Raw genomic sequence first — 26,308 nt, 5'->3', positions numbered from 1 at the left:
GGCATGCACATGTGAAAGCCAGTGACTCCTGATGCCAAAGACCTCAGATTTTCCTAGAGCTAGAATTACAAGTGGTTGTAAGCCATTCAACCTGAATGCTGGAAAATAAACAAGGGTCCTGTGCCAAAGCAGTGTGCAATGTTCTACCTCTAAGCCATCTCTTCATCTCCCCTTCATAAATTAAAGTCTTTCTGGTAAATAAACAAAATATTAAACGTGCACCTGAGGATATACTTTGAAATATTTGTCTATCTGTTAGTCTAAAATTAAAATTCCAAATAATTTTGTTTAAAACAATAGTAAAATGTGAAAGATTATAATATACAATTTTAACTGAAAGGGTGGACATTTTTGTTGTACTCTTATTGAACTTACTTCCCTATGTTCTTCCTGACAGAGTCAGAATGATATAGTGACTTCAAATTATAAAACATGGCAGAAATTAACAATCATGAATGGTGTCTTTGTAAAACATCTGTTTTCCTGCCCATTAAGAACAAGAGTATAAAAGCAGTTACTGTTGATATGTCTGTTAGTCAAGCAAATCATGGCCTAATAACATCAGTGTATAGCCATCATTCTCCACTCAGCAAGAGGAAATTGAAGCTTAATTAAGATATATTTCCTCATCACTTGTCAAAGGTGAGTAATTAGATGGAGGAAAAACTAATAAACATCCCCATTTTCTATACACAAGCTCACAGCGACCATTGCTCCTTTCTCTCTGAATCTCCGTGGAGAATGTGCCTCACTGTTTTCACTGTGGTCCTATCAGCAATGCCAAGAGGATGTTTTGGATAGGACTATCCTCCCAGGCCAAGCAGCCACCATCTTGAGGTGCTCAGCTGTGCCCATGTGGAAAAGATCATCTCAGTTGGGCTTATTGACTATTGACACCCCCTATCCCCTTATAGAGGATGAAGAGGGTCATAAGACAGTCACCACAATATCCAGCCATTCCATATCACCTGCTGTTCGCAACCCTGACCATATTGCAGGTGGCATCAGAGAGGAGCTCAAGTATATAGACCTGGGAAGACTAGAGGATGGGGCCCCATCTATGCAGCTTTGGGGAAGCCTTCATCCTTGTACATAAAATCTTTCCAACGTGCCCCTTTTGGAGGAACTCCCACTCTACGGTATATACCTATCATTGTTCCTCCAGGGAAGTTCGGCTGGATATTATCTACTTGACTTGTCAATGGGACCCCAGGAGGAGGAGGAGGAGCTATTGCTTACCATTCTCCATGGAATGAAATTTTAGCACTGGATTCTGAGAGACTGAGAACACAACATCTGGTTATGCAGACAATCGTCTTTTGTAAAGTAACAACTGGGACAGAACACAAGAAATTCGGGAGGGCTAGATGATAGTATCCCTCCAAAATCATTCCTGGAAAAATGTCATTAGGCAAATTAATTACTTTTATTAAGTTAATTATTTTGTATCTAAGTTATATACAATATCTAATGGTCAATATCCCCCACATGTCTTTGTACTTTGACTTAGAATGTTACTCTTCACCCCCACCCCTCCAAGGCTATCAAAACCACATCCCTGTGCTGTGCTGCACTTGATTCATTCAGACGCTATAGCTGTAGCATTCTGTACAGAGATGCTCCTCCAGGTTGGGTGATTAGTGTTCCATAAATTAAAACAAACTGAGAAAGATAGCTTCTTCACTCAACAGGTCCCTAAAGAAAGTCTACACAACTGCCAACAGGTATTTTTCACATGAAAACAACACACTTCATTTGCAAGAACAGAAATAACAGCACATAGACGTCTAAACTCTCTATTGTTCCCATGGACTGCTTATAAAGTTTGTTTTTAGCCTATTATTTATAATATTTCTATTTCAGTATGATAACATGAATTTGATGAAAGTTTAAATTAAATCATACTTTTAAGTTTTCATTTACATTAGTAGTAGGGTAGTGGATATATTGGGATGTTTCTAGGAAGTCAGATCACTCAGAGTAAAATGTCTGCTTCTAGTAACACCATGAACAAGTCTCCCCTGATGGTCAGCAGTAGTCAGCCATAGAGTTCCTACTGTGGCTAGCTCTAGAGCAACTCTATTTTTGGAACATACTGGGACCTGACACTTTCAAGGTCACAATTTTTAAAGGAATGGAGCTCAACATTCTCGCATGAGTCATTAACATATTACAGGAATTATTTTGTAATAATTTAGAGCTTGTGAATCTAGATGAAATATTATAGTTGCCTATAAATATATGCATTCTACGTTGACATAATGTTCTAAAACCAATTCTTAAATGGGGGCTTGGTATGGAAAAATAAAGAACATTTTCATATTTTGATAAATTGGTATTTTATTCTCAGTCTATTCAAAGAAACTCCAACACATACATGTATGACACTATTTTCTGGATTTTGGTGATATTTGTTTTTCTATACTGAAATGTTTTTAACATATTAAGTTGAATGAAGCAAGCTGTTTATAATCCACAAATCTGAGATAATATATGGAATATATTATACAACTGCCTCCCATTTTTATGGTATTTCAAGTTATTCTCCACATCAGATTCCTAAGCACGTGGGACTATGGGCCTATGATACTACTTACTCCCTGTAAGCACCTATGATTTTCCCCATAACTTTGGACACAAACTGTGAGTCTAGTATTACTATGTAAAAAAGTGTAAGAGACCTCTGGTGGATTTCCTCACTTCCTACACAGGCTCTCCTGCATCATGTGAGTTGGCTTGGCAGACAAGTAAACACGACCATGATCTTCCTTTAAACCCTTCTAACATAGTTTGTCAAATGGTCTACAGCTAAGTCTTTTCAAATGTAATAAGAGAGAGGGAGTGGGAAGAAAGAAAGGAAGAGCAGGCAGAGGAGGGGGGAAGAGGAGGAGGGGGGGTGGGAGGAGGAGGAGAGGGAGGGGGTAGAAGGAAGAGAGGGAGAGGTAGAGTTTATATAGTATAAATTGGTTGATTATGTTAAATCATATTCCCCTGTAATTCCAAATTTTGTTCATCTCCCAGGCTGTGAACTCCAGGAGAACTGAACCCAACAGAATCTGAAGTTTGACCTTGTGCTCATCACAGTGGGGACTTTGCTGTAGATAATGAATGGTAAGTCAGTCAGCAAGCAAGTTGAGTGACTAGACTTAGGATGGAGGAAAGGATTAGAAAGAAAATTTAAAATGCAAAGCTTGAGGTTGAACCAGATGAAGCTAGCATGCTGTAAAATGCCTTTGAAGGTCTTTGGAATGCATGACTTATATTTAAAACGTTTATTTGTATTAGTATGTTTTATTTGAAGTTGGTATCTAAGAGGATATGGCTATTTATAATTGAGAAAAAATTTAAGTGACGAGATCATCATATGGTTGAAAATCAAAACCAAAATTATGGCTGAATATGCTCTTTTCACTACTCTTATTCTATTAAGAACTCATGCACAACTTACCTGCTTCCTTGGTAAAAAGTAAATTAGGAAATAATGGTGCCCTTCTACTGCCTGGCAGGGGTGAAATGAAAGTAATTGGAAGAAACACACTGTACAATTGTCTCCTTTTTTTTTTTTTGGATTTCTATATACCACTGTACCTACCTAGCTGTTACCAATATATTCACATGTTCAGTGAGAAAACACATATATGATTTAGGTATGCATATATTTGAAGTATATGCATGTATATACTAAATATGCATTTCATGTTTAAATATTTAAAGGCCTATTTCATTTTTTATATATTAAACATTTTATTTGTTTGCATTTCAAATGTTGTCTCCCTTCCAGGTCTCTCTTCCATGATCCCCGCACCCAATACCTCTCCTCTGCCTCTAAGAGGGTGCTCCCCCAGCCATCCACCCACTCCTGCCTCACCCTCCTAGCATCCTCCTTCTTTGGGCCATCAAGCCTCCACAGGACCATTCGACTCACCTCCCACTGATGCCAGATGAGGTTGTCCTCTGCTACATATGTAGCAGGAACCATGGAGCCACCCATGTATACTCTTCTCTTGGTGATTTAGTCCATGGGAGCCCTAGGTGGTCCGGCTAATTGATACTTTTGTTCTTCCTCTGGGGTTGCAATCCCCTTCAGCTCCTTCAGTCCTTCCCCTAACTCTTCCACTGTGGTTCCACGGCTCCAATGGTTGGCTGTGAATATCTGCATATATCTTAGACAGCTGCTGGCAGAGCATCTCAGAGGATGGCCATACCAGGCTCCTGTCTGCAAGCACATGTTGGCATTGGCAATAGTGTAAGGGTTTGGTATCTGCAGATGGAATGAATCACATGGTGGGGCAGTCTCTGGATGGCCACCTATCTAAAAAAATTTAACCCAGAATTGCCCCTGTCTAAAGAAAATACAGGGGCAAAAATGGAGCAGAGGCTGAAGGCCTAGTTCATTTTTAACTACTCACATTTACATGGAGACAGTCAGCAAAAAGTTTAGTATGCAATCTATTATATTAGCACTTTACTAGCATTTTGGTTGGCAGAATCTGATGTGGCTTCAACTGTTGCACCCACTATCTGTGCCTGCCTGGAACACCCTCCATGAGTGAGGGCGGGGCCTGGGAACTTGCCTCTGATTCACAGAATAAAGCAGTGAGAGTTGTTGCTTGGCTAGGAAGCTAAGGAGAGTGGGCTTGTCTTGTCAGGTGTTCCCTTTGCCTATTCTGCTGCTGGAAGACCCTCTGTGAAGATGTTCCTGTGAGAAGGAAGGACTGAGTGCAAGAGCCCACAGTGAATGCAGTGACTTCTAAGAGGGCCTAGGGTGACTGCATTCTTGACAGAGACCCAGGAACACATGGTCACCGGGATCTATGAGGTAACACTGCTCTCAGGCTTCTAAACAGTAAATGACAATGAAATGTGTTCCCAGGAGAATTAGTTCAAGAGTCTTCCATACTGTACTTCCTGAGAGAATACAGGTTCCCATTTGTTCCTTTTTACCACAAAGAAAAGAGATATGTAACAAATCAGTGTGTCTAATACTGTATTTTATTTGGATATACCCCCCCCAAAAAAAACCTGATCTTATTTCTAATTTTAAAGTTTACCAAATGAGCCTAACAAACTCTTTAAACATAATTTTGTTTTCAAACTTAGACAACTATGAAGATATTATTTACATGACTTTCATACTTTCCCAAACGACTAACTCTGAGCAATAAAAAGACAAGTAATATTGACAAGAAAAACCATTTTATCTCATAAAGAAGAAAGAAAGACATGTAAAGAGAGAGATCCAGAGAAAGAGACAGAGAGACAGAGAGAGGAAGAGGAAGAAAGAGGGAAAAGAGAGACAGAGAGACAGAGAGAGGAAGAGGGAAGAGAAGGGAGCCTATTGGGAGTACATGACTCAGTGCTGTAGAGAGAGTCACGTGTTCAATCAGTTATACTAGTTAAATTCCACAAAACTACTCAGTGATGAAAACTAAGGCTAACCCCCTCTAATCTTGCTTTATGTTTTTCTTTGTTCATGTGCTTCTCTGTTTAATGTTTGGCAGCACAAAGACATACCTATAACTGGACTTTTGACTACTTCATGGGTTCCCTTCTACGACCCTTCCCTACCTAAAACCTTCCAACCCCTCAAAACTCAGTAAGATAAAAATAAGGCTAGAGGGGAAAGGTGGGGAGGCATCTTGTTAGACTGCTCCCAGTTGATCAGGGAGTTCCTTCAGGCTTCAAGTTTGATCTTCACCATCAGTTTATCTCCAACCAGCAACAGCCACCTGCAAGCAGGAGCAGCAGGAGCAGCAGGAGCAGCAGCAGGGGCAGTGGTTGCCACCACTCTGACATTTTTATACCCTCTCAAGAGTCCCCTGAATTCCTGAATTCTGAACATCATATACCTGTAAGATGGGCAAAATGGCACCCCTGCTAGATCATGCAACAGTCATAGTCAGCTACTGTGGACAATCTGAAGCAGCCCCATATCCCACACTTGGGATTAAAGCAAAAACATATTCCTCTAACATTTCTGTGCTTAAAGAAACCAACATTCTTACTACACATGCCTACCTACCCTGTGAAAATCCAGTGCTCTTGAAGGGTGATACCAAATAAAACTTCAGGATAGGAAAGAAATTCCAGTCTTTGGACACAAAGATATCTTAGAGATGTTGGACTTGTTTGTGTACTTCCTAGCAAGGGCACTTGCAGGAATTACAAAGACTCAAAATTCCAAATGTTTTTAGATATCCTTCAGGAAGCACACAAGGCCTTCAAAGCAGACAACCCAGCATAATAGCATTTAACCCATCAAATACAGTATATTTGTGATGTAAGACTTATTTACATAATTTAGTTTAGTGTTGCTACTAGGCTTCGCTCTTTACTTTCATATTTTGTTTTGGGGAATTTATATGACTTTCATAAGTCTCTCACAAATAATTATTAAGCAAGAATGTACAGAAATGCTTTGTTAACTTCGTTTTTACTGTCTTGACTCCTTATCTGTAGTAACATAAAAGTTGGAATTCAGAAGCAGAGTCAATGTGACAGAGCCTAAACTCCAATCTTCAGAGTTGCCTTCTGTGACTCTACTAATTGCCAGAGTCCTTTCTAGTGTTCCCATTGATGAAAGCATTCACAAACTCAAGCATTCCTTTCTAATCTCCAGTGCCTCTGATCCAAACCACCAGAGGACTGTGAGCAGGAAGAAAGAAAAATGAGAACCTCTGGCCTGGTGGTGGTGGCATACACCTTCAAACCCAGCACTCCAGAGGCAAAGGCAGCTATGAGTTCAAGGTCAGCCTGGACTACAGAATGAGTTCCAGGAAAGCCAGGGCTACACATAGGAACTCTGCCTCAGAAAACAAAAAGAGAGGAAGAAATCTGTAGACTAAACCTACAGCACCTTGCCCTGTTGAGATGTTTCGGTTTATTGCTGTTGTTATTATTGTTATTACTATTATTATTATTATTATTATTATTATTATTATTATTATTATTATTATAGCCCTTTCTGGATAAATTGAGCCTTCTTCTGTTTGCTTCTTATTTTATTTTTATCATGGTGTTAAAATAAATTAACATTGCCTCTCTAATCTAAAGAACATTAACTCTAAAACATAATTTAACAGTGAAATAAAAAAAATAGTGCACTAAAACTCTCATGGTCATACAAGGGAAAGAAAAAAACCCCACTAGCTTCAGGTTTGCGATTTGACACGTATGAGAGTGAGGCGCGCAGTCTCACCTGGCTGAGCCAGCAAAGCCTCCAGCTCTCCATCTTCTCTGCATACACACTTTAGGTTCTGTTTGGAGGTTTATTTGGTGGGTTGAGATAGGGTCCCATTATTTAAGTCAGGCTGGACTCAGACTCATAATCTTCCTGCCTTGTCTCCTGAATCCTGAGAGTATAGGCAAGTTCTACCATGGCCTGCTTCACACAATGGTTCTAAATTCTAAATTTTTATAAACACAGCATTTGAGCCTTAAAATCTTTGCATAAATTGTCAAACACTATACAGCTGCTTCATTGGTGCGGAACCAAACAGACATTGACTCATCAGAATGTCATATGTTCGGAAAACTCTTTAACCATGAAACCATATGTTTGTTTCAACCTTGAATAACTGAGGTTTTAAAATACATATACAGAGTAGAAAACTACAGGGCTTTATAAACTTTGTAGATCTTAAAAGTTTTATTACAGTTCATGAATAAAAAATTATGGAGAATGTATACTTGTAAATATTTACATGAAGAATCACTGTAAAATATTTTAGATATCAATAAAATAGGTCCACAAACTTTGTTATTAGCTTAAAACATTCACACATTAAATATTATATCTTAAATTCATAAATATATCAGACACAGATTTTTTTAGATAACTAGAATACATTCTTCCAATAGAATTTTTATTTTTCAACTCAGTGACTTCTGCAACAAAGTTGGATTAAAACTAAGAAAGAATAAGATTTTCTTTTTTAAAACAGTGTCCCAAACTGTTGATCTTCATACTCCAGACATCCAAGTGATGGATGGGCTTACCAGTGTGCCCCAAAATCCTGGATGAGAGTAACCTTTTACTGACCTAGGTGCCCTGAGAGACTTTATGGGCCTTTTCTCTAGTTCACCTTGGGTAGCTTATGGAGACCTGGCTTTATAGGTCTTGGCTCAGAGTCACGGAGATCTGTCTGATAGCAAGCAATGGACTCTTAATGCCTATTTTCAGGTAAGCACACTTTCCACCAGGGAATTCTCTCAGGTACAGAGTCGCATAGATACCTCTTTACACTTCACAGCGTAAGTACGCAAAGCATGATGGGTATTGGAATGTTATATTAAGGTTGCTGGATTCAGCTGGTAAAAGTCACAGGTATTAAGTTATATTCAAACTGAATAAAAGCAATTTATACTGCATGTGTGTCCCATGTCATATTTGGGATGTACTTACTACCAAACACTATTCGTGGTTTAGGAATTATAAATACCCAGGGTACCCAATATTTTACCTAGCAGCTCCACTCTCTGCTGACAATAGCCTGCAATGCATTGGAGCCATGGAGCTCTGAAGTCTCCAGGAACTGGATATGCACTTTGTTTCTTCCATTTCGAGCTTTACCCTAAATAAATTTTATTTCACATTTGCACCCTGTGGTGTTAGCCTTCATCCATGATGCTACATGTTATGAACATGGAAAATGGTTTATTTATAATTCCTATCATATTTGTGTACTATAACCAAAAACTACAGTATGTTGAGGAGGAAATGTTCCTGACCCAGACCTGAGTTCTTACTCTGCCAGTTCTCCGTCTTTGAGCAAGAATATGTGTCTCTTTCGGCCTGGGATGGTTTGCCTTTCATAGCCTCTACAGTTTCAACATCTTAGGTTTCCAGGATCCCATGTAAACGAAAATGTGTCACCAAAAGGTCATGTTTACATATTTTAGAAGCAAAGCTACATTGAAGTTAAAGAAGACTAAAGTACTGCCTAAGAAATCCTCTTTATTTTTTCAAGACTCACCAATTTGTACAGAGAAGCTAATGTCATTCTCAGCTCCAGTTATCTTCCGACCTCACAGTGCCATGTAATGTTGCAAATGCCCCACATGCCTGTATTGCTAATGATCATTATATTAGATTAAAGTTTACCTATTTAAGACATGTACCTGCAGAGAATATTACAAATTGTAGCTGTATGTAAAAATGCATTCTTTTGCTGATTGCTCACACCTACATACATTAAAAGATTTATTTATTTATTTTACATTTGCACACAAATATGTGTGTGTACATGCACACATGTGTACAGGTGTGAGCACACACCAGAAAATGGTTTCAAATCCCTTGGAGCTGGCCTTACAGGTGGCTGTAACCTGCCCAGCGTGGAAGCTGAAAACTAAACTTAGGCCCTCTGCAAGCTCTTTTACACAGAGCCATCACTCTACGTTCTACCCATATGCAAGTTTTAAATATCTGTGATTACCTGGAAAGCCAGTAATGAATCAAATTTATTCCAAACCACTCCAAAAGCAACTGTCAGATTTTCTGAACCATCTCCATGAAACCTCAAAGATGACATCACAAAGTAGCCAGAGGTCTAATGACAGCTATGTATCACAAAAAAGGCAATTCCAACTTCTCAGTGAGATTCTCTAAAAGCTGTTTGAAATCCCGTTCCTTTGTACAAAGAATGATGAGGAGTAAAGCACCTTGCCTTCCATTGAACTAAGTGCTGCGACTAGCATAGTAACAAAGGCTTTCCTCTAGTTAAGTGCTGTGTTCTACGAGCCTCTCGATGCCAGGCATTCATTTTAAGTGCTTAAGTACCATGTACTGGTAGAGAGCACTTGATTTCGAATATTACGAAAATGATACAAAATTAAGCAATTTCAGATTTGCCACAGGGCGTGGGACATAATTCAACAGGATTTCCCATAAAACAGAAGAGCTCCGTTAAATCTGAAGTTTAAATTGCAACTTGGAAAATAGGTAACACGTTGATCTGAAGTATTCCTGTTTACCGAATCTGGCAGCCTTATGTGAATTATCTAATAGTTGGCACTTGCTGGCTTACTATTTTCTTGTAGGGCTTTGTTTCCTTAATTTTCTGAAGGGGGGATTTCGTACATGAACGATATTTACATCATTTTCTCCCGTCCTTTTCTCCTCTCCAGCTCCTCCTACACCTCCTACCATCTCTCAAATTAGTCACTGCTCCTTTAATCATTAGTAGATAAATATATGTATATGCATACATATGTAACAAGAACACACAAAATCTACTGAGGACATAACCTACTGAGGCCATTCAGCATTGCTCAAATGTAAATATGGCTAGGACTTTTTATTTATGATTAGATAACCTATCATAGAGTTCATGCCTGGAGAAAACTGACTTTCCCTCTCTTAGTAGCCAATGATTACCTATAGCTCTTCATCTAAGGGTGGAACATTGTGAAATTTCCCCCAATCAGGCTGCTATGTCAAGGGTTGTTACCCTTATGCAGGTCTTGTTTAGGCAGCCATATTGAAATTCCATGGGTGCGGCTTCCCTGCCATGTCTAGAAGACATGATCAAGCAGCAGTGGGTACCCTGGTCCTCTGGCTCTTGAATCTTTCTTTCCCATCTCCCAGGAATTTCCCTGAGCCTTAGGAGTAGGAGTTATATTATAGACACATCAATTGTTGCTGAATACGCCTGCTGTCTGTTTGGATTTAATGCCTGCTTAATAGGAGGAACTTTATGTCTGACACTAAATCTAGTCAACTCTCTGTGGCTGCAGCAGTCATTGACCCTAGAAGACAACCTACTAGTGCCATTTTCCTCAGTGAATCCAATCTCTAACTGTATTGTAAACAGTTTTCCTTTCTTGTTTCCACAGATAAATATAGCTCTCACACTCATTAAAGAAGTTTCCAATTGTAATTAATGAACATTGTCATAGAGATCCACAACTGGTCAAAATGCAGTGTTTCCATCTTTTCTCTAAAGTATTTGTTTTGATTTTTATTTTAATTTCTAATTTTATTTTATTTATGTAATATGTGAGACACATTACAGCCCATGAAGTGATAAGTAAATCCATGTGTATGCGTGTGCATATATGAGAGTTGTATGCATATTCTCCTGAGTAGAGCACACAAGTGGAGACCCGAGAACAGCTTCAAGTGTTCGTCCTTCCCTTTACCTTGTATGAGACACTGCATGTTCTAGCTGGCATAAGCATTGCTGTAGCCTCTCCTGTCTCCATGTCCTCTTTCTCTTTAAGAGCGTTGTGCTTACTGAGCCGTCGTCTAGCCTCAGCTCCTACATAGGCTCTTGTGCTGCAAACTCACTTTCTTAATCTCCTGTACAAAAGCTTTCCCGCCTGAACACTCTCAAGAGTCCCAGGTGAATAGTTTTCCAGTCCTCATTTTCTGCACCGTCATCATCCATTTGCTTTATCAAAATCATTTTCCTACTACTAGAAGTATGGAAACATGCATTTTGTAAATGTTAGCACAGTACATACCTGTGAGTAGTTTAGGAGGAGTCCACTTAGGAGAATATTCCTTTCTTTCACTTCCTTTGCTAACCCCCTAATCCACACCAGGCTTTCCATCTTCTGAGCGAGTGGCACTGACGTGAAGTCAAAGCAGTGTACCTGAAAGGCAAGCACAAGGCTGCTGTCTTTAGCCTTCCTCGTGAGAGAACTAAAGCTCAAAGCACAACGTGATACTTGATTCATTTTCTTAATCCATGTTCATAATTTCCAATGTCTTTTAGGCAATACACACCTAGTAAGTGGATCACTCCTCTCTTAAATTTGAGGTAAATATTCAATGGAAATCCAACACTGCAAAATATGCTACCATTCTGTTGAAAATCATACCAATTACATAAAAATATGGTTCCACTAAGTTTAACTAATAATATATTTTTCTTAGTCTATAAAACATTAATAAAATTCAAGTTTAACTAACAATATTTTTCTTAGCCTATAAAACATTAATAAAATTCAAGTGAACAAAATGTACATTATTTTAGTGTACCTGACAGCTCTAATAAATACTTATCTATATCTATAATAAACTCAGAGCATTTTCTATGGAACATCGTTTTTAACAATATCAGTATTTAAGAAAACATGGCATTAAAGGGCTGGCCACATGGAGTTTGATCATGCTGTAATGAATATATGTGTAACACAAATCAAACTTGGCGTATTTTTTTTCTCCTTGTGGGGAGGGTTACAAGTGTTGGAGCAGGGACCTGGGAGGAATCAGAAGCAAAAGTGATCAGGGAACATTGTGTGAAATTCCCAAATAATTAATAAATCAAATGATTACAATTTAATTAAAACTTAATGGACCTCAGAGTGATACTTCAAGATCATTTGTTAAGTATAAACATACGTGAGCAGTTCTCAATCTGTGGGTGAACCCCTGCAGGGGTTGAAGGTCCCTTTCTCAGGGTGATCTAAGGCCATTGGAAAACGCAGGCATTTAGATGATGAATCATAACAGTAGCAAGATTACAGTTATGAGGTAGCAACAAAATAATGTTATTGCTGGGATCATGACAACATGAATGGGTTGCAACCTTAGGAAAGCTGAGAAGCACTAGTACAAATGGTACACAGAATGCTAAGAAACATGTGTGTGCTCTTCTGAAATAATGAATTGAAAATATTTTCTCAGTATTAGACATGCCCCTATTATGTATGCTTACTAACCAGAAACATTTAAGTGTTCTCCTCATGCTCCCATGGACACAGCCCTTCTGTCCTGCTCTTCCCTATGGAAATGCATTTCATAGGAACATACATCCTATTACGTTCATGCTATACCATAAAGAAATGTTTTTCCATCCTAATGATGCATTTTTCAGGTAAAAATATCTATATTAAACTGTTTATTTTTCTTGTATTGCTGGAGATTAAGCCTAGCATTGCATACAAACTTTTGAGTTATGTCCCAAATCCTATAATGTTTATTTTAAAGAGACTTATACAATGATTCTTAGTATACATTTGTTCAATAGATGTTCAACAGCAATGTTTAAGAACTTGCCATTAAACATAGTTAAATGAAAACATGCACATAAAGCTATTTTCTTTTATAATCTAAATGATATAAGTACAATTACATGCAAAAGAAAGAAATAAAGTGGCATTCCACAAAGAATCTAAAATAGAAAAAGGCAAATGTTTTTCAAGAAAATTAAAAGCAGAAGGGCTTTCCAATGAGCTAACCAGCTGCAGGTAGACAAAGAGAGGATATGACTCTGGAACTTTCTTGGCTCTGCTTCTCTGACAACTCACAAAGGTGATGCTGATTATATGAAGAACAACTCTAGTATAGTGAGATGTAGCATGGCCAGAAGTGTGAAAGTTAAAACGCTAGTCTTCCCACCAGTGCAGTGTAACCTGTAAATTTGTGTTTGATACGCAGGCCCTCAATGCTCACTACCTAGAGCAAGAGATGTTGATTCCCATTTAGAAGTCCTGTAAAGCATTGTTTACCAACCATCTTTAAATGGATGAATTGAAGAGATTCTTTTATAACATTGATCAAACTAACTCTTCAAAGCCTCCTTCCTACGGGTTTGTAATATTTAAGTGGATTGGAATTGCTGGTGATAGGATCGTAAAGAAAAAAAGCAACCTAATTTACCAAACTCCAGACAATTGCAAACAAATTTACTCATGGATAGAACTTAAAGTCAGAGGGCTGACTAAGGGATATAAAGTCCTCTTCAGTAATGCTGTCATGGAGTGTACCCCTTGATGCTGAACCCCTTGCTGAAAGAACACTGCTTTATGATACTGAAGGCTTCAAAACACAATTTGACTTTTAAATCTACATAAGTACCAGTATCATGTAGACACTGTAAAATTGTGCTGGCTAGCCTGTCACCCATAATTAATGAGTGAACTAGCAAATGGCTTATGTACTTAACCTTGGACAGCTCCATGGGTGGCAAGGGCTCTGGATCCCAGGGTTTGCACAAGCCCATCTGTGCCTCCTCTCTCCTACACTCAATCCTACACATGCTTTAAATTTCTTGAGTGTCCTACTAATATAGTACTGGTCCCAGATGAATTCCAATTAATTTTTAATAATTTAAAATGTGATTTTCATTCATCTCTAAGGACAGGTACATTTGTTAGAGGACCAGAACTAAATATTAAGTATAATAAAACTCCACTTGGCCACTCTTAATTTCATTGTTCGTATTTCCAGGAAAGCTAGAGAAAGAAGTCAAGATTTGTGGTACGAGAGGAAAGAGACTGTTTATTTGACTAAGACAAAACTTAATTTCTGGAGCTTAACTGTATCCAAATAACACATTGCTCAAAGCCAACAAATGTGGAAGGAAGGGTGGTCAGGAAAAAAGTACTGGTAATTATCAAATAAGTGACTTAGAAGAAAACAGACTCAGACCAGTGATTTTGACACAATAGATACTATAAAATGATCCACATGTGTACAGAAAAGTAAATGGGTAAATTAGGCTCAGCACAGCCAAAGCATGACTTTTCAAGAGTACATGGGACCCATCCAACAGCTGGCAGAAGCAGCCAGCTACTAAGCAGATCAAAGCAGGGTTTATCTCCAGGATCAGAAGAGCTCTTCAAAAACTTTTAACTTGCTTCAACTATTTAAGAATTATATGAAATCTATTAATAAAATTATTTTAATTTAATGAACTTACTTCAAAAAACAAAAATAAGAAACAAAGATCAAGCACCTCACATTGAACTGACTCACTCGGGAACCAGTCTCAATGTCTTCATGAAGATCAAGACAGAATTGTGATAAATGGATACAAATTAAGTTATGAGCTATCAGGGAAACCCACAGCAAATGCTTACCAACAGCTTTTTAAAATCTTTCCAAGCCACCATCAAGCCTAGCAGACTGGGAAAATAATAGCTTCCAAAAAAAAAAACCCCAAAAAACAAAAACACAAAAACAAAACAAAACAAAAAACAGTAAATAAGAAAAATATTTTAACGTAAGCATCAACTACACAGAATTTCAAATTTTCTTTTGATTTAAACATTTTTAAGAATAAGTGTTTTATAAAAGTCTTAATGTTATACTGGAATACACGCTGTTGTTTCTATCTTTATCTGAAAGGTCAAAGTAACAGAACCAAAACTTTGTATTTTAAACAGTCAAGGAAAAAAAGTAAAAGCTTTTACTAAAACTCATAAAGTTCATGGATGTTCCTTTCAATTATTTCACAAAGTGAAATAATTATAAAGCCTTATAAGACTATAACTTTAGGGCTGGAGTTCAGTTCCCTGCACCTACAGTGAACAGCTTCTGGTAACCTATAACTTTTGTACTAGATGATCCAATTCCCTCTACTCATCACAACAGGCAGTTGCATGGACATGTCCACAAGCGTGCACACACACACACATACACACACACACACACACACACACACACACACACACACACCCTACATATACACAGGGGTCATGTTTTGAATATATTTGGATATTTTGAACTTTTTAAAATCAGTATTGTGGATGGGTGTTTTCCCTGCATGCATGTCTGTGCACCATGTACATGTAGTGCCCACAGAAGCTGAGGCGTCATTAGATCCTCGACAGCCGGAATTACATATGGGTGAATGCCACCACGTGGGTACTAGGAATAAAACCTGGGTCCTCTGAAAAAGCAGTAGTGGTTTTATTCATGGAGTCATCTCTCCCACACAACCATTTTTTTTTTTTACAGAACATAACTTTGCCATTGATTCTACAGAAAAGCGATCTTATCCATTATACACAACTATAGTAATTATCAACACAGCTGGAACATCTGGACTAAACATTAGAAATGGAAGTTAAAAGCAATACTAGTGATTGATATGAGACATTTTATATATACATAGCATTAGCATTTATTTTACTTTTTCTCTAGAGAAAAATATCAGAGACTGTCAAAGTACGAAGTTACAAGATTGTGAGTCCTCAAAAGTTTCTTATACTATATGTATTCAAATCAAATGTTCCTCCTCTTTCAGAGAGTTAGGCCTTGGAAAACTTGCCTTAGAAAATGGAAATATCATTAAGTGAAAATTATTTAATATCGCTTCACCCAGCTATTATAGCTTAGAGCCCTGTAGAGCGTCAGTCATTTGTCCTTATGCAGACACATGTCTGGCAAGATGCAGCACATAGCCAACATTGAGAGCATGGCACTTCAGTTTCAATGGCACACTGGGGCAACAAATAAAAAAAGACCAAAAACAAAATCCAAACTCAATGAATGGTTTCTACTGAGTCAATAGCAACTCTCTCCAATCACAGAAAGTTTAAAACTCTCATGTAAAAATATTTTAAGTTAGAACAATCTGCATATTTTTGTGACTTGCCAAATTTTTGTTTTATATCATGAAACTTAAAAGTTTTTGGTAGGTGATCTAGATAAACATTATGTGATTTCTGTAAGCAGACTAATTGAAGTTCACTCATCAATCAAAGAGGCTGTATGTAGTCACATCATCAACTACAAAATCCACTACACACTACCTTGAACCTGTAGAAAAACATCCATGCATATCTATATTTGTAAATGTTTTTAACATATTGCTGTGTTAATATAATTCAAAATGGAAAACATCATTAAATGGCATTTTCAGAAGATAAAGTATCTTGATTACAGTGAAAAAAGACAATGTATTTCAAAGACCCAGAAACCTATAATGTAGGTACATCATATATATGAGCAATGTTATGAAAGCCTCTGCAAGCATTCTGGGCCTTCATCCAAGGTGCATGTGGACTAGTAAATAACCTCAATCATTATAATTGTTTTATCTTTTAAATTAACATCATCGTTTAAAACTTCAAAAAATTTAAAGACATCCTGTAGACTTTTGTGATCTATAATGGAAACACCCTGTGAGCAGTTGAGAAGAACTCTCAACTCTTTGATGGTTGGAGGGTTGACTCCATATGTATGTTCGTTTGATCTAGGGAACAATTTAAGACTGGTGTTTGCACATGACCCATCCACCTCTTGACATGCAGAAGGTATTACATTCCCTAATACTGCACTGCACTTCCTCTTTTCTGTCAGATCCATTCATACTTACTTTATAAACGCCAATGCTCTGATGAAGACTATAAATGTATTCACAAGTACATAATTTTGCTAAAATGCCTCCTTCATTATGATCAATACCATGTTCACTGACAAATATTTAATTCAACGTTACCATGGATAAGTTGTTACTACTGTCATCTTGTTTCATATTATTATTATTATTATTATTATTATTATTATTATTATATTTTGCTCAAATGTTTCTCAATTCAATTATCCCCACATAGCATTCCTCAACCATATGAGCCTACGCATTTGCAGCAGATTCTCTCATTCCTGTCCCCACATGGCCCCGATCCACTCTATAAAATCTATTCTATTTCCCCCTCTCAGGGACATCCACATCATCATCCCCCCATCCCTTCCTCTATAGCCAAGCTCTATGGGTGTATGAAATGTAGGTTGGTTACTACTCATTTAATAGCTAGTTTTACACATGAGTGAATACATATTATATTTATCTTTGTGGGTCTGGGTTACCTCACTCAGGATGGTTTTTTCTTTTTTCTCTAATTCTATCCATTTGCCTGCAAGTTTCATGATGTAATTTTTCAGAGCTGAGTAATACTCCATTGTGTAAATGTACTACATTTTCTTTATCCATTCTTTTTTTTTTTTGACGGAAATCTATTTTGTTTCCAGTTTCTCACTATTATGAATAACAGCAGTGAACACAGCTGAGCAAGCGTCCTTGTGGTAGGATGAGAAAGGACAACCTGGACTTGGTCCTGATTTTAGTGGAAGGGTTTGCATTTCTATTTACAGCTATGTTGGCTATGGCCTTGCTGCAAGTTGTCTTTATTGTCTTTAGGTATGTCTACTGTATCCCTAATCCCTCCAAGACTTTTATCATGAAGCAGTGTTAGATTTTTTTTTCCAAAGGTTTTTTCTGCATCTAATGTGATAATTATGTAGTTTTTGTCTTTAGGTTTGTTTTTATATTGTTTCATATGTTGAACCATAGGGACATCTCTGTGATGAAGCCTGCTTGATCATGGCAGAGGATATTTTTAATGTGTTCTTGGATTCATTTTGCAAGTATTTTATTGATTATTTTTAAATGTATGTTCATAAAAGGAATTGGTCTCCAATTCTCTTTCTTTGGTTAGTCTTTATGTGATTTGGCTATCGGGGTAATTGTGGATTTATAAAATAAAATGGGGACTATTCATTCTGTTTTTATTTCATGAAATAATTTGAGGAGTATTAGAGTTACCTCTATTTAAAATATTTGGTAGAATTCAGTGCTAAAATCATCAGGCCCTGGGTTTTTTGGCTGGGAGACATTTACTGATGGCTTTCCTTCACTAGAGGTTATAGGTCTACTTAAGTTGTTCATCTGATCTTGAATTAACTTTGATAAGTGCTACCTACTGAGAAAACAACCATTTCTTTTAGATTTTGCAATTGGCTGGAATACGGGATTTTAAAGGATGCCCTCATGAGTCTCCGGATTTCCTCAGTATCTGTTAGATTTTCCTTTTCCTTGCTGATTTTTTAAATTTCAATCTTCCCTCTCTGCCTTTTAGTTTGGACAAGGATTTGCTTATCTTGTTGATTTTTTTTTCAAAGAACCAAATAGAAACAAAAAGAACAACACAAAGAATCAATAAAATAATGTTGAAATTTCCATTTCGGTAAAAGACACTACATTACCAAGGCAACTCTTTAAAAGCAAATTGGGGCTGGCTTACAGTTTCAGAGATTTAGTCCATTATGGTGGGAAGCATGGCAAGCAAACATTGTGCTGGAGGAGCTGAGAGTTCTACATATTGATCTGAAGGCAGCCAGGAGGAGACTGAATTCCTTACTGGGCAGAGCTTGAGTATAGGAAACCTCAAAGCCTACCCCTAAAGAGGCACACTTCCTCCAACAAGGCCACAACTCCTCATAATGTCACTCCTTATGGCTAAGCATTCAATCACATTAATCTATCAGAGCCATACTTATTGAAACAGCCCCACCCACATTTCCTGCTGTTTGTGTCAGTAAATTTCACATTTTATCTGACTGATGTATCCATTTCTTCTATATATGTCTTCAGTGGAATCAATGGACGTTCCTCTCTTCCATCTCTTGTATTTTGCTGATGAAGCTTGCCTCTGTGGTTCCAGTTCAAGTTCCAATATTCTTCATTTCCAGAATTCTTTCAGGTTATGTTTTCTTTATTGATCATATTTCCATTTTCATGCCTTGAACTGTTTTGTTCATTTCTTTCCACTGTCCGTTTGTGTTTTCCTGGATTTCTTTAAGGGATTTCTTAATTTCCTCTGTAATCTTTCTTCTTCACACAGATGGTTTTAGGATCTCTTACTTGTGCTTCAGCTTTGATGACATATTCAGGGCCTGCTCTGGTAGGATAGTTGAGCTCTAGTGGAGACATACTGCACTGGCTGCTTTGATTGTCTTTTTTTTTTTTTTTTTTTTTTTTTTTAGATCTTGCCTGAGTTTATTTGTAAGAACAGCATATGACACTGGTCATGTGCAAATAGTGTGTGGGGAAGTGTGCCACAGCAGTCCCTCTGTCTTCACACTGGCAGGAGCCTTTTCTATGGGGCCTTCACAGGGGCCTGGGCACCTTTGGGGGCCTGGGCTGGAGCTGAAGCCTGGGCCTTAGCTGGAGCTTTGGCCCCTGCCTTGGTTTGGACCTTAGGCTTCGGTTGGCAGAGCCTCTGACCCTTGGCCATGTAGCTTCGAATCCGTTTCCCAAGCTTGGGGTGAGCGATGAAAGCCAGCCACTTGAGTTTGGGGCCTTTTGGCATCTTGGGCTTGATGGCCTGAGGCTTCACCAGGGCCTTGATGGCCTCTGCTCATGCACTCACTGCCTTTGCATTGTTGGCCTGCATCTTCTTCAGGCCTTTCTTGTTGTGCTTCTTGGCAAAGCGCATGTTCCTCAGGAACTTGGGGTCAACCCCCTTAAGAGATTCGTACCAGGGTTTCTTGATGCCATTTCTGTGCCATTTGCGGGACTGGTTGTGTGTGGTGTGGTTCTTGGACTTGGCCATGTCTGCACGGTAACCCGCGGCTCCCACAGCGCCTGAGACCTGAAGAGCTTGATTGTCTTTTTACACTGGCATCTAGATATCTGGAACTGGGTTGATTATAGGTCTAGGTGCTAATTTCCGGATTTGTCTTCATTGCTTGGGTGTTTTGTTCCTAGGTTTCAGTTTCCTCTCTCAATTTTCAGAGAGTGTGATGGCTGTGTTTTCTGGTAGGAATTTTTCTTTGCACCTGATAGTTGTAGCCTTTGGAGGGTTTCATGAAGAAGGTTGTTTCTGGATGTTGGGAACTAAGAACTTAGGAATGGGGATAGACTACATGACTGAAGGGGTTCACAGAGGGAGGAGAATAAATTGTTCCACCATGGCCTGTTCATTTCATCTCCTTAGAATGTGGCAAGACAGTGAAGAGAGACCACCCAGGGGGTCTACTATAGCACCGGGGATGAGACTAGGGAACTGGATCTGGGGGAACAGAAGGAGCAAGGAAGATCTGCTGACAGCCTGTCTGCTTCCCAGGTAGCGGTGGTCTGTAGATGAGCAGAGTGACTGCTGGAAGTGAGGCCTGGGATAAAGCAAGCGCAAGTGGACAGAGGGACCTTTGGGATGATGGGAGATCTGTGGGATCCACATGAGATGTGGGCAGTGGGCTAAGAAAGGCTGCTGCAGGTGTTCTGATGCAGAGATAGGGATGAGACTGGATGCTTGAGGTTGGAGAAGAAAGGGAATTGGTAAAGGTCTTCAGTTAGATAGCTTCTTTGCCTGGTCTGCTTAGCTAATGTGTTCACAGGGAATGCCTGCTGGTGTGGTAAGCTCAGATAGCTAGAAGAGTTAAGCAAGGAAGGAAGATTGTGAAAAAAGATCTTTGTAATTTATTCTGCAACAGAACAGAGCACTAGATTTGAGGGAATTGCATCAGAAGGAGCAAAAGGAGAAATGTAAATCTTCTGCCAGCCTACTTGCTACCTTGGGACAGTAGCCCTTTGATTAGCAGGAAGTGCCTCCTGGGGTTAGAAACCGAGACAAAGCAATGGGTGGGCATTCAAAGGTGAGTATCTGTGGCATTCACAGGATATGGGAATGAGGGAGGCAGGTAAGGTTGCCACAGGTGTTCTATTGCTAGGAATGAGACTAGGGGATTGGATCAGGGGGAACAAAGGAAGTCTACAGGCGTTCCCACCCCCAGTAGTTTTCTGAAAGTCATGGCTGTCTGTAAGCAGGGGCTGCCCACTAGAATTGGAGGCTAGGACCATAGACTTGTCACAAGAGTTTCCCTGTCCAATTACATTAGGGCAGCAAGAGGTCTGTGATTGGACAAGGAAAAGGGAGGCAACACTAAGAGTTGCAGAGGCAGAGAGAATCTCATGGAGAAAGGAGGAAGGCAAGATGGAGGAGGATGTAAACCAGCATAGCTTTAACCAGTCACAGGTAGTTATGATATAATAAGGTTAGAATAATTGGGATAAAGCTTTTATCATTATCTGAAATTATTGTATTGGCATCTTGTAAACTGATAATTTATTGATATATAAATCTGATTGATCAATTGTAAGCTATAAGAGTTTAGATTCTACTGGGTAAATGGGTGTTGTGATGGCTGACCATGGGTGGATGGTCATTGCATGGAGCTAGCAGCAGTGATCCTCTAAGGGACTGTTTTAGCCAAAAGAGGCTGCTGAGTTGAGATCATCTGGCTGGATCCATAAGGTCTGCTAGCATGGGAAGCTTGCTGGTCATTATTTACTACTTCCTGAAACAAGGACTAATTGGGGGAAGGATGGTTGAGGGAGAAGATCTTTGTGGTCCACTGGAGATGAGTTGAGAGAGGAAAGGGAGACAGTAGCAAGTTTTCTGCTACTGAGTTGGGGACTAGACAGGGTTGATTGAATCTGGAGATTTAGAAAAATGTCTATGTCCACAGTCAGCCTCTATATTGCTCTGGTAGGAGTATCCCTTCCACAGTTAATTTTTTTTAATACGTCCTTTGGTTCTCTAGCTGTTATGCTTTGTGACTGAGTGGTTTGTTTCCACTATTTGGTTTTATCACTTGTATACCTATCAAAGCATCTGCTTTAGTCCTCCATGAACATCAGGCAAATATTGGTATACAGATTTAAATCCAGACAAAAAATATATTATAGTTCTTTGAATAGGTTTAGCCCCCACAAATTCATGTGTTTGAATATACTTGGCCCAGGGTGTGACACTTTTAGGAGGTGTGACCTTCTTGGAGGGACTGTGTCACTGTTAGGCTTTGAGACCTGCCTCCTAGCTGCCTGGACTGCCTTCAGATCAAGATGTACAATTGTTAGCCTCTTCTCTAGCACCATGTCTGCCTGGACACTGCCATGCTTCCTGCCATGATGATAATCTGAACCAGTAAGCCAGCCCCAATTAAATGGTGTCTCTTATAAGAGTTTCCTTGATCATGGTGTCTCTTCTCAGTAATGGAAACCCTCAGACACCTATACACATTAAAGACACATCTCAGGGATGGAAAGATAGTTCAATTGTTAAGAAGAGCACTTTCTCCCAGAAGATCTAAGTTGGGTTCCCAACACCCAGGCTGACTTGCAACCATCTGTAACTGCATTTTCAAGGAATCCAGTGCCCTCTTATGACTTCCATGGACACAGGTGTAAATGTGGTGCATATACATATATACATTGCAAACATTCACACAAATAAAATAAATAATAAATCTAATATTGTATTCATTATCCAGAAGAATATAGAAAGCATAATGGGTATTGGCAACTTAAATCACAAGGAAGAATTCAAAATTTAAGCTTCCTCCAGTTTGAGTTTTTGATTGATGTCATAATTCACATCTTTTTATGTGAATTGATTTTTGATTGATGCCACAATTCACATCTTTTTATATTGTGCAGTCACTTAAATGATTGTAGGTATCATTTCTATCAAAAGCTTTATGGGAAAATCAAGTGAGCAAGATCATTGTGTTGGGGTTTTATCCCATCCGTTTACAACTCAGGCATGCACAGAGTCGCAAGGCACAGGGCATGGACAGAAATGCATTTATATCCCTTGTTGCTGTGGAACAAGACTAGACTAGAGTTTGATTCCAAATTGAGTCCATCTTCCCATTTCATACATTTTGAGCACTGCCTGTAGGCACTCATTGCTGCCATAATTTGGACCTCACAGGAATTGTCTACTAAGCTCTACTCACAAATTCTAAGCTCTCTTTAACCCATGACTTCAAACTTTTCCAAACCCTCATGAAACATTTCCAAAAGTTTCTTAATGACATCACTAGATGCAAAAGCTACACATAAACACACACACTGCCAGTACTACCAATTGTTGGCAATATTTTTCCATCATACTGTGATTAAAAGCCCACACAAGGACCTTGCTTATAAGGAGAAGATGCTTCTGGCATGTGGGTTTAGGAAATTTTGTGCAAAAGTATCTGACTCCAACCTTCTGGGTCTGAGAACAGGTAAGACAGCAGGGTATACACCTTACTTATATAGCCTTACTTCTTGCAACTGGCCCAACACGTCCATGATAAGTTGACAAGCCTTTATGACACGAGACTTTGAAAGCCATTCCAAGAGAAGTTGAAGTGTACACTGGGTATAGCTACCCTGCTCTACAGCAAGAGCTCCTATGGCTTGCAGAGTCCAAGATATTCTTACCCTAGACAGGGATGACCTGCCAACTCCTCATATAAAAAGTTAATTTCAGACAAAGGATTTCAGTTACTTCTTGTTTGGGAATGTACTAGAATGAGACTTTTCTATTAAATTATTTTAAAGATCCCATTTTCTTCTAATGATATATGTTTCAATTACTCAAAAAGAACAAGTACTGGCATTTCTCAGGCATCTTATGTGGTAAAGTAGATTGAGTATGAGGCTCACTGTTGAACAGGGGATAATGGTATTTATGACAATCAACTCTCACAACTGCTGTCAGGATAAAAGGGGATCTTTTATTTTTAAAAGAGAATGGTGACTCATTTCTTCAACCATCAATAAGTGTCTGCTATGACTAATGTTGATGTAATTACATTAATACTATGCATTAGCAGGTAACATTCATTAGGAGGGTTCTGACAGTTACAACTGGAGTGATAATTCCATCTCCTCCAAATTTGAAAAGCAAAAAACACAAGGTTTCCATTAGACTGTATTGTGCCACCATGCTGAGAACTCAGTCATGATCATACACACACTGAAAAAGGTAGCCAGTGGTGCTCTTCAGGGCTCTCTCAGCAGAGTCTATAGGATTATTCAGTTTGGAAGACTCAGTGATGTGTATGCATTAGGTGCTGCCATTCACAAAGGTCTCCAGTAAGGATGAGTGGGCGGAGGACAGGGGGATATATCATGATAAAACTTGCTGTGTTTCACCCGAGCAGTGACTCAAAATTAAGTCTTAGTGTCAGAATCCTATAAAATAAAACCCGTGGTTTCTGGAAAATTGAATTACATCTGCTTTTCCAAGGGATCACACATGAAATTGTTGCAAACAGCATTCCAGTCTAAGCATGCTCGCATACAACAGTTCTTTGCACTACCTCTAGCATCTTTCCACACATTCAGTAAAAGCAATTCAGAATCTGCGAAAACTGCAAAAGTGATCTATTTTAAGGTCACTTCATATTCTTATCCTGAGTAGGCAGCACTTGGGTTTGGTAACGTTCTGACCATTTTCTTGTCTCTACTAGAGGGTCATTCCAAAGTCCATGCTTGCTTTGGGTTTTTGTTTGTTGGCTGGTCTTCTCTTGTTTTAGTTTTCAAGGGATGGGGTTGCCATCTCACAGACAAAAACTCTGGCCCAGAATTATTCCTGTCTAAAAGAACTGCAGGGACAGAAGTGGAGAAGAGACCGAGGGAAAGGAGGTTCAGTGACAGGCCCAAATTGGGATCCAGTTCAAGGGAAGGCTTTGAGGCCTGGCACTATTACTGATGCTATGGTGTGCTTAAAAACAGGAGCCTAGCATGGCTGCCCTCAGAGAGGCCCATCAAGCAGCTGAAAGAGTCAAATGCAGATACTTATACACAACCAATGGACAGAAGCCAGAGACCCCTGTGGTTGAATTAGGGAAAGGCTGGAAGAAGCTGAGGAGGAGGATGACACCATAGGAAGACCAGCAGTCTCAAGTAATCTGTCCCCTGTCCCCTGAGACCTCCCAGACACTGAGCCACCAACCAGGCTGCATACACCAGTTGATATGAGGCCCCTGACACATGTACAACAGAGGACTGCTTGGTCTGATTTCAGTGAGAGAGGATGCACCTAACCCTAGAAAGACTTGAGGCCCCAGGAAGTGGGGAGCTCTGGTGGGGGTGGGGTGGGGACATCCTCTTGGAGATGGGAAAGAAGGAGGAATGGGATGAAGAACATTTGGAGGGCAGTCCGGGAGGAGAATAATGACTGGACTGAAAAAAAAAAAAGATAGGGGTCTCACTATGTAGCCCTAACTGGCTTAGGCTCTGTATGTAGACCAGGTTGGCCTCAAACTCACAGAGATCCACCTGTCTCTGCTTCCTAAATGCTAGAACTAAAGTGTGGACCTCCCATACTTAAATACTTTGTGACTATTTCCCTGCCCAAGTCCATGAAACCTGAGCTGCTAGGGCAGATAAACCACTATCATAATTTCTTGGACCACTAAAACTGCTTGTTTCTTCTAGATAAACTGAATTCATCAAGGCAACGGTTCTCAACCTGTGGGTGATGATCCCCACTGCCATCACATATCAGATATCCTGCATATCAGATATTTACATTTCAGTTCATAAGGTATCCAAATTACAGTTATGAAGTAGAAAAGAAATAATTTTATAATTCTATGATTGAGGGTTACCACATGAGGAACTGTATCAAAGGGTCACAGCATTAGGAAGGCTGAGAACCATTTCATTAAGGGACCTTTCTGCTTAGTGTAATCCATTCTTTATACTGCATTCAAAGTATCAAATGCATATGTAGTCACATCAGTTTTCACTGAACAGAACTGTGGTATGGAGCTTCAAGTTAGAAGTCCCCCCTTGACTTTTAGCCACATTCACAAGCGTTCCCTATTTGTGTAGTCCTTCTACTACAGATCCACCCACCAGTTCTCCAGCCACTTTTTGTCACCCTATCATGAAGTAATGATTTTCCTCTGATACTCAGAGCTGGACTCTGCTCTATCTCCAGTCTCTGCCACCTTAACAGACATTGATAGGCTAAACAGTCAAGTTATATGCATGCCTCATTAGATACT

At 39.1% G+C, this 26,308-nt stretch overlaps 1 protein-coding gene and 1 pseudogene across 7 annotated transcripts in view; both read right to left on the bottom strand.

Moving 5' to 3' along the window:
- The window catches only part of Crppa (CDP-L-ribitol pyrophosphorylase A), a 308,929-nt gene that overhangs the window by 130,077 nt on the left and 152,544 nt on the right, over window positions 1-26,308 (bottom strand). For all 7 annotated transcript variants that reach the window (XM_011243910.2, XM_011243909.3, XM_011243907.3 and 4 more), the window contains one exon: window positions 11,467-11,598. In XM_011243910.2, the coding sequence (XP_011242212.1) occupies window positions 11,467-11,598 (132 nt within the window). The remainder of the gene's footprint in view (window positions 1-11,466; window positions 11,599-26,308) is intronic.
- Gm7252 lies at window positions 19,500-20,118 on the bottom strand (annotated as a pseudogene).

This window comes from Mus musculus, chromosome 12, assembly GCF_000001635.26.
Source record: "Mus musculus strain C57BL/6J chromosome 12, GRCm38.p6 C57BL/6J".
Taxonomy (NCBI): domain Eukaryota; kingdom Metazoa; phylum Chordata; class Mammalia; order Rodentia; family Muridae; genus Mus; species Mus musculus.
Note: the sequence above shows the minus strand (reverse complement) of the source record. Positions and strands in the feature narration are given on the sequence as shown.